General features: G+C 37.8%; 1 protein-coding gene across 1 annotated transcript; it reads left to right on the top strand.

Moving 5' to 3' along the window:
- Positions 1–112: 112 nt before the first annotated feature.
- rbm6 (RNA binding motif protein 6) lies at positions 113–14,963 on the top strand. The gene is made up of 23 exons (XM_079884711.1): positions 113–192; positions 878–988; positions 2,399–3,950; positions 4,297–4,386; positions 4,571–4,640; positions 6,031–6,104; positions 8,294–8,365; positions 8,481–8,769; positions 8,860–9,017; positions 9,130–9,230; positions 9,400–9,463; positions 9,702–9,786; positions 9,879–9,943; positions 10,053–10,176; positions 11,631–11,728; positions 11,823–12,119; positions 12,225–12,368; positions 13,206–13,277; positions 13,498–13,734; positions 13,884–13,958; positions 14,116–14,192; positions 14,297–14,348; positions 14,443–14,963. The coding sequence occupies exons 2-23, from the start codon at positions 942–944 to the stop codon at positions 14,533–14,535; spliced, it is 3,936 nt and encodes a 1,311-aa protein (XP_079740837.1). The 5' UTR covers positions 113–192; positions 878–941; the 3' UTR covers positions 14,536–14,963.
- The last annotated feature ends 204 nt before the right edge of the window (positions 14,964–15,167 follow it).

The following is a 15,167-nucleotide window of genomic DNA, read 5'->3' as shown; positions in this document are numbered from 1 at the left end:
CAGACAGACAGATATCTATTACATTTGCAATGAACTACTTTCATAGTCCTTTCGTAGGGTAACTCATCTTTCTTTTTGTTTTTTAAACTACAACTCCCATAAGCCCTCATTCACCGGAAACGGAGTATGTACTCTTCCGCCTCTTTTTGTCGGTAAACCCAAGGACCCCGCGGAAAGAACACAACAAGCTAGGTGAGACGTCTTAAAATGGTTTTACCGACGTTTAAGAATACATTTTCAATTTTTAGTTGTAGCTTTTTGTAAAATAAAGATGGATTAAAAAAACGTTGTTTAAATCGTCCATATCTACGTGCTATGAGGAAAATGTCTTGATTGAGAGCTAAAGTTAGCACGTTAGCCTTCTTTTATGAGGGCGGGTTTGTGAGATGAATAAAGAAATAACCTGCCTTCTTATTAATAAATATTTGAGTTCTCAAACTAGTATTTTGACATGATGCTCGTGTGTATTTACTCACACAACGATGTCAAACATCTAGTTTGACCTCAGCGCTTTTAGATAACGTTACTCACACTAGTCAGACTTATTGTGTTAGCATGAGGGTTTGACAACGTAACGTTACTTGCTTTTCAGTCTGAAACTCAATCCCAAATTCCCAATCCTGAAAAATAACATTAAAACGGTTTTCATAAGACCTCGTCGTGTTGCTATGCAAATATCACATTTCCATTAGCATTCTAGAACGATTAATAGTTAATGAAATGCGTTATGTCTTCTATGACAGAATATCTTTATTTTCCTTGTTCCGTGAAGTATATTTATTCGAATGAGGCTTTAAAGGCCGGACGTTATGTGACAATAGATTAAATGACAAATTAATTGATCTTTAATAATCAGTTCTATTATTTATTTCCCAAGTGAAACGACGTTCTGCACGCGAAACTCGTGCTGAAGGGAACGTTTCAAGGAGAGGAGGAACACAATGTGGAACGGTTCAAGACCTGGACCGCGAGGAGGAATGCCCTTTCGGTAAGAGATCTTAAATCAACTACACTTCATCGGATGCTCTCACAAACAAGAGTATGTCAATTGTTTCAACAATTAAAAAGTAGCCTATATCAGTTGTTGTGTTCCTATTGGTTCTTTATTGTAGTGCAGTTATACTGTGGGACATGCAACCTAAAATTTCTGTTAGAAATTGCTCAACTTTAGTGTACCTGAAATGAATTGCTGTCAGTGGGCATTGCACACACACAAAAAATCCAAACTTGCAGATTTTGTCATGTGATGGAAGAGACATTTTATGAAAAAACCCAAAACATATTTGAACATTAAGAACACAATTAATGTGGGCCCTAAATTTAGGTCGTAAACGGCTCATCTTAAATGGTATTAAAAAGTCTCAATTATAATTTCGAGAGGACAGAAAAGCAGGAATATACAATTCCTTTTCTTAAAAAAATGATTTAAAGGCTGAAATGTGAGGTTTATTATTTTATAATGCTTAGGTTTTTGAACTGTTGTTGTTTTTCACATCATCATTTTACAGTCCTTTTACTGTTAAGGTGGTAATCATATAATATTCATTTTATTTGTGCAAATCTTAAAAAGCCTTAAACCCTACAGATACCCTGTGTTGAACTAGCAGACAAAGTATCAAACCAAAATAGCCTTTATTTTCAAGAAATACAGAACTGTGCAAAAGTCTTAGGCCACCACTAGCTTTGTTGTTTTAGCAAAGTTTTAATGAACATCCATATTTATTTTTTGGTCTCTTTATTAAGATACAAAGTGAAAATACAGGAAATATGTAAAAAAAAAATTCAGAACAAAATGGCTTCTTTAAGTATTTAGTGTGACCTCCTGGACTACTTCCAGTTTCTCAAAGTAGAAACTCTGATTTCTTTTCTGACTCATAGTTTGAACGTTTTCTTGGCCTTCCTGTCCTTTTCCGTTCCATTTAGGTTTAAGAGAGCCGGGTTCCTGCTATTGCTCAAGTGTAAGGGGAGATCACTAAATACTTGCCACTTTAACCTATAGAAACCATTTTTTCCAGTTTTTTAATACTGCATACATGTTTCCTGTATTTTCTGGTCATATTCAAATAAAGAGACTGAGAAATAATTATATATGGTCATTATACCATTGCTAAAACAACGTCTAATGGGGGCCTGAGACTTTTGCACAGTATTGTAGGCCTATATCTCAAGCACATTTTTCAAGCAAAACATCTTACACAAAGACATCTATTAGGTTTTATTGGAAAACTCTAGGTACTGTTGTATACCTACCTATATCTACATAAAGATATACTCTCTGACAAATTATTTGGACAGTTTCTGGTTTTGGAAAATGTACATTGTTAATGTGATGAATTACATTTACATAGAAAAAGTAAAAGATTGCAAGGTTGTACTAATGTGTCTGATTTTATTGCAGTGGGGAACCTCGTGGAGGCATGTTTGAAGGTAGAGATGGCCCAATACCGGACTTCAGAGGTAGAGATGGCATGAATATGGACAGGTCACCCATGGACATGAGGCGGTTCGACTGCCCACCCCATATGAGAGGAAGAGATATGGGTCTTCATGACCGAGGTAGAGAGCCTTCCCGAGAATTTTTCAGGCCTGGAGATGAAATGGACATGAATTTTCGAAGGCGCTTTGAAATGGATCAGAGAAACAACCTTCAGAATTCTCCAGGCTTTATGGGTCAATCCAGGCCACCAATGGATATGGGCGGCAGAGACATGCAAGGTGGTAATATGAGGGGGCCGGAGGATGGATTCATGAATATGAGGGAGAGGGAGAGATTCCAAATGGATATGCCTGGGCTTCCCCCCATTGACATTAGGAGGAGACTTGCTATGGTGGCTATGGGAGGAAATGGAGATATTGGGGACATGAGAGATAGGGAGAGGTCACGAATGGGTGGCATTGATGGATTCAGCATGGACATGCCCTCCAGAGACAGACCAATGATGGATTTTGAAAGACGTGGTGTGACTCCTCCACTTAATCCAAGAGGAAGGTTTGAATCTGATATGGATCTGAGAAATCGCATGGGATCCTCCAATGATTTTAGGGACCAGCCTGCTCCGATGTTTCGAGACAATGATGGTGTTCCCATGGATATCAGAGGAAGACCTGATTTGCCTTTGGGTCGTGGTGGCCCAGAATCCATGATCAGAGCCGACGAGTTGACCCTCAGGGATAGAGAATTCCCAGAGCCGATTGACAGCCCCATGAGCTTCAGAGGAAGAGAAAGTGATTCACTCTCAGACGAATGGCGCAGCCACGGCATAAGAGACCGAGACACTCTTCCACCGATGATGGGCAGAACGCCGCCACTTTTCCCGAGAGAGATGCCAGAGAAGTTTTTCTCTCCCCGTGGAAAAGATGTAGATCTTGGAGAGCGGTCTCAGTTCAAGGACAGAGATCGAGACAGGCAGTCTGGGTTTCTGGGAAAAGACGGCACAGGCTTTAATCGTTCAGAAAGAGACTCCAAACTCCAAAACTGGGACAAAAATATTCCTAGTGATTTCCCAGGCAGAGATACAACTCCAAAGCCAGCTCTTCTTCCAATTGATCCCCCTCTAAATGCCCCAATTAGAGAAGGTGATAAACCCTGGCCAAGTGACCGGGACGAAAAGCCTGACAGAACTGCACCAGCAGGAAGTAGACCTCCATATTTCCAAGACAAGAACCTGCCAAAACAAGAGCATCATTTCGCAAGTGATCATGTGCCCTTTAAGGGATCCAGTGACATTGCTTCAGATCAGGGACCACCGAGAGAATGCTTGGTGTCAGGGCCAAAGGAAAACCAGGGTAATCGAGGTGAGCGACAGGATCAGGATTATAGGGACATTGATTACCGCACTGGCTCAGGGCGCAAATACGACTACAATCTTGGGGATCTTCAAGCACCTGAGAAAGATGTCAAGGAATCCAAACTGGGTCCAGCTCAAAGACCAGATGACTCTGGTTCTCAGGTTGGATTTTGTTTTTGTTTAATGGAAAGCTAGAAAATCTTTTTCTATTCCAACTACAATTTTTTTCTTACTTTATTTAAAAAAAAAAAAATACTATGTAAATTAAATTACCGGTAATTGATTTTCTTTTTGCTTTAAAATGCCTTATTTTTTTTTCATCCCCCATGGTGGGTAATTCTTGTGGCATATGGTAATTCATATGACATATAATGGATAATATAACAATTATTTTCACATCTTACGTAAATGATTATTTAAAACGTAATGTACATTTAGACGCGCTAGTATTAGAAATTGACTTGTGAATCATCTGAATATTTAAACTGCTGTGAATTTTAAAACAAAGGACCAGGATTACAGGAGTGCAGGTGTCCAGGAAAAAGTCTCAAAAACCATTTCCATCTCTGGAATTCCTAAAACTGCCACAATGCAGCAGGTGAGCAAGATTTTATCATTCAGACTGTGATCATTTTAATACTATTTTTAGAAAAATAGTTCTTAATAGATTTTTAAAAAACATGACAAATTACTTGAATGATTGTCAAAAGAAGTTTTTTTGTCTTTGAATCTGACTGTAGCATTCTTTGTATTTACTCTAATTATTTATTTTTATTTAATAGATTTTGGATGCTTTCGCGGTTCGTGATGGTGTGCCAATGCAGGGCATGAAAATAAAGGACGTCGTGCCAGGTGAGATTTTGTTCATTGTAAACATTGTTGACCGATTCGCAACCACATTTCGCTATTCGCTCTCCGAATCTTACGCTCACTGTCTCTTTTACATCGATTGTACTTTCTGCATTTGAGTCGCTTTTGCTTTCTAAAGAAATGCTCATCAGAATTCCGAACATGCTACAGGATCTCTTGTTGTCCCCTTTCCACATGTTCTTGTGCGGGAGGTTGAATTTTCTCTGAGCAGCTTCCATCTTTAAGGTGGTATGCGTTTGGAGGGAATTTGGAATTTCTTAAACACGGATCTCTTTATAAACAAGTCAATAACTGTCGAAACGCAAATACCAACCATCCCTACTTTGTGATGATACCAACCAGCCCTACGAAGTGTTGCTGCAAAATGCTCTTCTCTGGGTTCGTTTGCCAAGGGTTTCAGTGGTTTTTCAATATGCCAGAATAGTTTCCTTTCTCCACAAAAGACTATCCAATATAACAATATGCTGTTCCGTGTTCCCTGCAAAACCTAAAAATATAAGGCTGAGAATACACATTTTTGGAAATTAATAAAATAATTATAATAAAATCATTAAAAAAAATTCTGTAGTCATTATACTTTTACAACTTAGCACAGTTATAAATTATTTTTTAACTAGAAGAATCTTCCATTTCTGTAAAATGCTATTTAATAATTCTTATACAGACATCAGAAATGACTGCAAAAGTCATGGAATTGTTTTTTAATTACTGCATTTAATTACATAATTATCTTTCTTATTTTTTTTTAACTTGCAGTGATTTTAACATGACATTGTGTAGCCATGGCATCCCTAAAACATCAATTATTAGTGAATAGTGTTTCTTTTCACCATCATTTTATTCATAATCTAATAAATCAGTTCAGGTTTTTAAAGATCCTATATATTCCATGTGATCCCATACACTTCTTTGCTTTATTAAACTTAATTTTGTAATTGTTCAAACTGTTGCAAGTTTGTTGCTGTTGCATGTGGGTCTTTTACGATGTGTTTTAGGTGTAATGTGATTAGACATTTACTAGCAACTACAGTTTTAGTCACTGTAGTGTTAGATTAAGCTCTCTTTTACACGTTGGTTCTCTTTTTTTCTATTATACTACTATTTTGATTTATTTATTTTATAAATGTATATCTTGGGCTCTGAAGTGTCTCTGAGTTGAGGCTGCTCTGATTCTTTGTCACTGACTTCAAAGAATTATAAGCAAAGTTTCTAATGAAATAAAATGTGCCAAAACAGGCAAAAGACATCCTGTATGAATTCGCTTTATGACATGTTTCGTGAAACGAACCACTGCTTATTTTCTCTTGAAAATTCTCCTATTTACCTGCATTAACTAACGCAAACCCATCTGTATTTCAAATGCTGTTCCCAGGTTACAGCTACGATACGGCCTATGTGGAGTTTTTAAACCTCGAGGATGCTGTCCACTTCATGGAATCCAACAAGGTGGCCCATCCTCGTCCTCATCCAACGGCTCTGTCTGCTAACAGGAAGAAGGCTTGGGCCTGGGGAGGGGGAGGTGGCTGGGCTCTGGGTGGGAATGGGGTAGATGGGAGACCTTCAAGAAAAGACCTTTCCCACTCATTAATCATGACCAATTAAAACACGCCACTTAGTTTACAACATTAGTTTTCAGACGTAGCAAGTGAGCGTAGTGTTAAGGAATCCAATGTTCTTTGATGATTGCTATAGGCGTATTAGCTGAATAATTGCTTTCAACTTTTTACACAGAAATAGGTAGTTTAATGAATAGTTACACTGCATACTAAGTTTGGAATTGGATTTCCATATGTGCAACAAGTTGTGCGGCAACCATTTCTTCAACTCTTGATATTCCTTTCAACGTTTTCAACCGTATAATATTTTTTTCCCTCATTTGTCCAACTTGTCTTATGATCACTTTTTACTTGCTCCCACTGGTACATTCTGAAGTGGTAATGAAGCAAAATTATGCATTCCTCTTTGGCCTCCTGTATTTTCTTACATTACAATGATTCAACGTTGGATTTTCAAGATTTCTGTGTTGACTGAAATGCTCTATGTAGTTTCCTTTTGTAGATTGTCATATTTTGCTGACTTAAAGGGAAAGTGGTAGTTGCTGTTTTCACCATTTTACATTTTTGATTAATAGGTTGTTCTACGATTGTAGGTGAAACTTTATGCTGTTATGCTCACAGCAGCAGAGTCAGTATTATACTTGTGCTGTGTCAACACTTATCTTTCATCCTTACGGAGTTATGGAGTTCCAGAACTGTGCTCTTTGGTTCTGCTTTTAGCCCAAAGTATTTTATTCCTCTTTGCCTGGATTGTGATTTCATCATCTTGAGTTTGGGCGTCTTATCTCATCCAGCACAACAAACTTGTTCTTTCCATTCCTGCTTACTCCAGCTTGCCTGGCTTCATGGTTGTTGTGTATCTGGATGTGTAGAGATCCATGCTGATGTTTGTTTGGACATTTTAGACTTGGAAAATCTAGACTTGTGTGTAGTAGTATTTCCGCATTTCTAATGAAACTTACTATAAATATAAGGCGAGTGCAAAAACTAAAGTTTGCTTGGGTTTGTGTTGAAAGCTTTTTGGCAGTTGTGCTGAAACTTGAATTCCCTGTGAGTTGCTCTGGTTGTATCAGCGTATAATTTCCCCCGTTTTTGTCTGCCAAAGTACCTTTGAGAAAAAAAATGTTGCTCAGGGTTCTTGTTTCTCCTGAAACTACAAACTATTTCTCTGCTGGCCAGCTAGCAGGATAACTTAAAAAAAAAAAAAAAAAAAACTTTTGTTTATGTACTTGATGCACTTAAAAAAAAAAAAAAAAAACTACAACGAATCACTGGGACAGTGGTCCAGCAAAGACGGTGGGTAAGATGATAAAACGCTGATCACATAACACCGAAGTCACTTACCTAGAATTATCTTTCAACCTAAAAGCAGAAGAGCCTTTTAAATATCTTTATTTTTATTTTTAACAATTGTCCATAAACAGTATTTTTCTTTGGTCAGGCATGAACTGGCGACAGTAGGGAGTACCGGGACTTTTCCTGATGGGCCAGCCATTTTATGGGCTGTCTTTTGAAACCCTATTTATAAACAGCAAGGTTGATGGCCTAGTATATATAGAATGTCACTGCTGTTTTTAGCCATTTTCACCCTCTCTTAAAAGTTAAATTCTGTGGCCATCCAACCTATTATTAAAGTGAATTGTGTACTAGTGGTCAACTTTTGCAAGTTTCTCCTCTGCTATCTGTCTGCACACTTGCAAGAAGTGCACTTTTCTCTTTATTAGTCCTGTTTACGGATGACTAATGTACAGTGGATCTGCTTCTAGTATATCGTTTGACATTACTATATAGTTAGCATTCACATTAAGGTGATAGTACACAAACCATATATAACCACAAAACGATTTTACTATACTTCAAAATTTTCAGATTGTAGTGTCTGTATTAAATAGGCAGATAAAAGCTAATTTTAGTCCAAACTTGGGCATAAGCAAAGCCCAGATCAGACCTGCCTGTTTTTATGGCCTCAAATGGGTTTGCTGGGCATTTTTGGAAATACCTTTCTTTTTTTAAGTTGGGTTGTTTTTTTGGGAGGATGTCAATAAATTAGCATTAAAATACTTTATTCCTGTTTTCTAGGGATCTGTTAAGGTTGGTGACAAGACTGCTCTGCTCAAATATATCCAGCCTGACAAAAATGTGAAAGAACAGGTGAGTTTCCTTTATGTGATAGGTTTGTTTTTATATTGTAGAGATTTGGATTGATTTTAACTATGATGCAACTCATCCATTGAAATCCTTAAATATAATGTCATTTGGATTGCAGTATCATGAACCACCAACTAAAGCTGCTCCAGCCAGCGATGACGGTTTGTTACCAAATCCAGTCTTGCCACTGAATATAAAGGAGGAAACCAATGCCGAACCTGTGCAGGATCCTGCCTCTCAAGGTGTGTGGCAGAGAAGCTCCAACTTGACTCCGGAAGCATGGCAACAGCAAGTGGACCAACAGCTACAACAGCAGGAGGTGGAGCAACAGACCGAGGAATGGACCAATCAGAGAGCATCACGACAAAACTTGCAACACTCAGATCCAATCTTCAAGGAGAGTAAGAGTAAGTGGCCAACTGTGAATGACATTTTCTAAAAGAAAAAAAATAAGAAAAGGTGGCAGATTGTTCTAAAGTTTTTATGTTTATTTATAGCAATGATTATTAAGAACATTTTGCCCACCACCACCGTGGAGACAATTTTGCAAGCACTCGATCCATTTGCGTACCTGGATGAGCGCAATGTACGTCTGGTTAAAGGGAAGTCACCTGGATCCAAATGCTTCTGCTTTGTTGATATGGATTCGCATGAGGTATATTATTCCTTCATACAATATTATGATGCTAACTATAATATAATATCTTTAAAAGCTCAATGGTGTTGCTTGGACCATTAGAAACTATACCACTCATTTTTATATACAGCATGTGACACGATTGGTGGAGCTGCTCACCAAACCCCGCCCTATCATGATTGATGGAGTCAGAGTTTATGCTGAGGTCGCCAAGCCTTTAAAAAATCAGAAGTAAGTCTCATATTTGCTGTAATATATGAAAGTAATGAAAGAATATTTTATGGATATTCTGGTTTTAGTTCTTAGAGGAAACATTTCATAAATCATAAGCGAATTTCGATATGAATTGTTGTTTTTTGAGCTTTGAAGCCTTTTAAGGTTTCTCGTCTTTTCACTGCAGCTATAGGAGGGACAATGATAAGTCAAACACTTCTCTCCTGGGATTCCCTCCAGATGTTATGATGGTAGGTCATTTTTATGCATAACATTAGTTGTTAATGAACAGACAGCTAAACTGTTTTTTAAATTGATACAACATTTTAAAAACGTTGCACCCATTGCGTGAGATGCTGAAAAACAGCTAAATATATCAGATGGTCGGAGTTCACTTCCATTTAGTGTGTTTTAACATTGTGTGAACAGTCCATCTTCTCATCGAATATCTTGTATTAAAGTTTTCATATATAATTTTTCTTTTTCTAGCAACATCATCAATATCAGCCGTCACAGCAGCAATTTTATCCTCCACCTTCTCATATGACTGTGGGTGTTGCACCTGCTGTACAAGGTATATGGTCTTTACTTTTTCATTATTATGTTTTTGAAATTGATAGATTGTAGCATAGTATATTTAGATGTGTTCTGTGGGACTTTCTGCAGGTGACCCAATGGGAGCGGATGTCACATTGTCATCAGCTGCAATGCAGAGTTCAAGCTTTACACAGGTGATTTTCTTGTTATACTAGCACAAAGACACATATTTGAGACAGGGTGGCCAATTTAAGCCAGGAAAGATTGGTTTTTGGACTGTAACTGACTCTCAGGCTTGCACAGGGTGTGATGTATTCTGAGACAACAGCAATGGCGCAGTCAGTCCAGACAGCTGAGCACCAGACTGCAGCTTTATCTGACGCTGCTCTCCCTGGAGCTGCGGAGAACATTGACGGCTACAGCTACGGTATGGCACTGTTCACTGTTTGTGGAGCGTTTGGAAACGCTTTGTTTTCCAATGGCATTAATTTGATGGTACTTTTTGGTACTCTTTTGTTTAGTATAATGTTTATTGCGCTAAAACATTTGGGGGTAGGGCTAGCTATCTTATGTTATTTCTATTCAGCCTTTTTACAGTAATTGTATAATGCTATAAGTATATTATTTGGCTTAAAGGGTTAGTTCACCAAAAAAATTAAATTCTGTCATTACTCACCCTACATTACTCGCCCTCATGTTGTTCCAAACCCGTAAGACTTTTGTTCATCTTCGGAACACAAATAAAGATATTCTTTATAAAACCTGTGCCATTTCTTTACTCTCCATTGACAGCTAGGCAACTACCATTTTGAAGCTTCAAAAAGTTCATAAAGTGATCGTAAAACTAACCTATATGAAATAAGTGGTTTAGTCAAAATTTTCTGAAGAGACACAATCACTTTATATAATGAACAGATTGAATTTAGGCTTTTATTCACATATAAACTTTGATCAGTGAATATAAACAGAAGCTTAACTGAACCTGCTTGACGTGCGAGAACAAACCGTAAGCTCAAACGTGCTGTGTAACACAAGATAATAAACCTCATTGACTTTTGCTGAAGCTCAAGCGTGCTGCGTAACACACGAGAATGAACCTCATTGGTTCTCGCACGACAAGCGAACATGCTTGAGCTTCCGTTTATAATAACTGATGTGTGAGTTGATGAATGTGAATAAAAGCCTAAATTCAATCTGTTCATATAATGCGATTGTGTCTCTTCAGAAAATTTGGACTAAACCTCTCGATTCATAGTTCTACAATCTCTTTATGAACTTTTTGAAGCGTCAAAGTGGTAGTTGCGTAGCTGTCAATGGAGGGACAGCAGAATTTTGTCAATGGATATCTTCATTTGTCTTCCGACGATAAACAAAACTCTTATGGATTTGGAACATGAGGGAGAGAAATTAATGACAGAATTTTCATTCTTGGGTGAACTAACCCTCTAAGCCAAATAATATGCAGTTTTCTTTATATATGTACCAATAAAGCATTACATTGTAATATGCAATATTTTATCATTATTATTATTAATTTATTATTAACACTTTATTAATTTATAGTTTTATCTTGTCAATATTCTTAAACATATTGTTCCAAAAAATTTGAATACATAATGCCAGTTGGGTCAGTTTTTTTTTTATTTTTTAGTTTTTTTTAGCAATTATTCAAATGCATAGTTGAATTAGAGTTTTGAATTTATTTAATAAAGCAGGCAGTTTGAAACCAAATGCATGGAACATGTATGCTACTTAAAATGCTATTAAAACATCTGTCTTGACAGACACAGATTGTGCATAGATGTATATTTACAGTATTCACTTGCCCTAGTTGAAGATCCTTTTTGATCTGATCTTATAATCGTGCTCCTGTTATTGCAGGATCTGAGGCTCCGGATTTGTCAGCCTTCCTTTATGATGCTACATCAGGCTTCTACTATGACCCCTTGACTACCCTGTACTATGATCCCAACTCGAGGGTAAGTACAGGAAATAGCCCTTTAATTCTCCTAAATGTGTAATATGAATAAAATACAGTGTACAATGACGTAATGTTTATTTTTGCTTGTGTAGTATTTCTACAATGCTCAGAATCAGCAGTACCTGTACTGGGATAGTGCCACAAAAACCTACGTCCCAGTCCAGAGCTCTTCCACTGATGTTCACGAGCCACCTCCTGAAGTTGGTATTCCCGTGGCAGCTGTTGCTGAGGTTATAGCCACGCCCATCACTGAGGAGGAGGTGAAGGTGGTTCCAGAGGTGGCTTCAGAGCCCGGGACAGAGGTGCGGGCGGATGAGGAATCTGCCCCACGTGCAGAAAAAAAAGAGAAGGAAAAGGAGGAAAAGCCCAGAAGTTTAGCAGCTTTTAAGGTATTAACATCACTTATATAGCATCACATGTTCTGTCCCTTACAAGAAATGGGGAAAAAAAACACTGTGTTAGATCTGTGTGGTAATTTTCGATCTGATCATCAGATAATGAAAGACATGGAGCGATGGGCGAAAATCCAGAACAGGCAGAAAGAAACCGTACGAGCTCCTTCACCTCTCTTCAAGTCTGGAGATGACCAAAGGCCTTCAAAGGCTGCTGATGCTGCCTTCGCCATCTTTGAAAGGAAGGTCAGAGAACCCTTTTTTTCTTTTCTTTTTTCTCCTGTCCATAAAAATATGGTGTAAATAAGGTATGGTGACTCAGGCAATATTCCTATTGCTATGGCTCAATCGGAGTTAAGAATTTAAACAAACCTCAAACCTTTAATAAAATAACTTTGGCACAGACTGTTTGTGATTTCGATGTCTAGCTCTGTCCGGTTTTAAATTGTAAATTTTGGCTACCCCTGAAATGGGTCATACCATTGACATTACCTAAGTAGTTGAATTAAATACGCTATAAAACCTCATTCATTAAAGGCTGTCCATTTATTACATAGATGGAGCAGAAACATAAAGTAAGTGTTTAGAATGCATGTGCAGAGTGACTGATGGCCATTGTGTAATTTGCCCCCTGCTAACAACCACATAGAAACATGCTACAAACCATCTCATTACTCTTTCCAGAGCTTGTGAAAAAATAATCATTGCCTTTCACTTAAACCGATTGGGTTGTATGTGCCATGTTTATTTTTTTATCTGTCAGCAAAATATTGTAACATGGTATTTTTAGTCTTTTGGAGTGTTGCAGTGTCCCATAAATGATTTAAATGGACTGCATTTTAATCCTTCAATCCTTGCTCATCTGTTTTCACCTGCATGTTTTAGCATCCTCGTTGATAAAGAATGGAAATGCAATAGGTCAGATATGTGTTTTTAAAATTCAATAAAATTGTCAGTCAACAGTGTCTGATTCTACCCATCAGTCATAGGTCTATAACCGCCTTATAAACTTTAGCTAAGTTTAAATCTTTATTTTAAACATTTTGTCTGTTATTTTTCCATACTGTTCCCTTATTCATATAGGTCTCTGGCGCAGATGAATTATTCAAGAAGCCTCTTGCTCCTCCAAAACAAAAAGATGAAAAATCATCGAAGGTGAGAGTTCAAAGTCTTAGTAACAACAACACACATTAACATGCACACTAACAAACTTCATGGATTCAGACTCAGTTTTCCCAGACAGCTAAAAGGGCACACACATCGCCTTGACCCTGATTGATGAAGGTTATTTGATAACCCACACTAAAGCAGATTTACAGTGAGTGTCATTGTAGATCAAAGCAAAACTCCCCCCTCTCCCTCTGTGTGTTGGCAGAGGCCCATGGGCTCTCTCGGCATGTTGGCGGCCGACTACGGGGCAGGCAGCGACGAAGAGGAAGAAGAGAAACATGAGAAGCAAGAAGCTGCACGGCCCACAAAGAGCCAGCCGCAGGCGGACGAGAAGGAGGACAGGTTGACAGACTGGAAGAAGATGGCGTGCCTTCTGTGCAGGAGGCAGTTCCCTAATAAAGACGCTCTGCTCCGCCATCAGCAGCTCTCAGACCTGCATAAGGTACCAAATCTCTGACTAAAACTTGTATGGTCTTTGAGGACTGTTGACGTAATGCGATAATTAAAATTTTATAGAGAAGAAATATATATTAGTTTTAAAAACTTGTGGGTGAGGTTTTGACCTCTTCATTGTTTTTGTCTGTATTTTAGCAAAATATGGAGATTCACCTAAAAATCAAAAGGTCAAAGAGAGAACTTGAGGCTCTAGAAAACCAGGAAAAAGAGGTATCATTTTTCCCTTTGTCAGTTATGTACATCTGAATCATTTTAGTTGTTTCTAGTAGATTTTTCATAATTTCAGGTCAGCATTGACTTATAAAATAAAAAGTATATTTTTCATTGTTTTCTCACAGTAGTCTAATTTTTAACCCCTGTCTTTCAGATGAAAATTAAAGAGTCGAACGGTTCACCTGAAGCAAAAAGAAGAAAGCCGCAAAACACATGGGCCGGCACCTCAAGGTTTGTGATTTTTCATAATCCTAATACATTTCATTTAAACTTGGCATTGATATGGACCCTCATACCTGAATATTGACATGTGGCACATTGTGTTGTTGTTACAGGGACAGTCATAAAGGCAGCGAGAGACCAGGCTTGGGTTTAGAAACCGCTGAGGTGAGTGTCTATTCAGCTACAGGATGTTTTGAGCTATGGCAGTTGAGAGGGTCATTGATTTCATCTGCTCTCTCCCTCTTGTTTCTTACCAAAGCGGAAGAAAAAGGAACCCGTCGTCTGGAATCATGCCACATACAAGCAGGCGGTTCGGAAGGCCATGTTTGCACGTTTCAATGAGCTAGACTGACAGTGAAATGAATGAACACAAAAGAATTTGTGAATATATATATATATACACACACACAGTGTTGTGTGGTCTGTTGGCAGCTCATTCCAGGCTTTACTCTCTGAACTGATACAAAATTCCCGGAGAAGCTTATTGTGACTGACCCCTCATTTTGTGAATATGGTGATGTGTGCCTGTGTAAAATGAAATTATTATTTCCTTGCAGCCAAATGTACTCTTATGTTTAATCATTATTTTTGTAGCTCTATTCTTCAGGGCTTTTTAAAAAATATTTCCTAATTTGATGTTGTACCATGTTTTTTCCCCTTTTTTATGTAGTAAATTTAATTAGTATTTCATTTGTAAAATGACATATTTGAATTAAAGAGCTTAAAAATTACTGTAGTTTGTCCTTGGGTCAATAAACTGCCTCAATGTGACTGAAAATATACAGTTAGTCTGTTGTCTTTATATACTGATTTGTTTTTATGTGTTTTGACAAACCGATACATCTCCTTTTTAGCCCTTGTGGATGTCTCAAGGGTCAGGAATCACTAAAAGAGGATAGAGCCTTTTTTCCTACACCCTCCTCCAGGTGGCAGTACATAACTATTGTCAACATTGCTGTTTCATTTTCACATTAAGCCGCACCT

This window comes from Squalius cephalus, assembly GCF_949319135.1.
Source record: "Squalius cephalus genome assembly, chromosome: 10".
Classification (NCBI taxonomy): Eukaryota; Metazoa; Chordata; class Actinopteri; order Cypriniformes; family Leuciscidae; genus Squalius; species Squalius cephalus.
The sequence above is the reverse complement of the archived record's forward strand: the minus strand, read 5'-3'. Positions and strand labels throughout refer to the sequence as shown.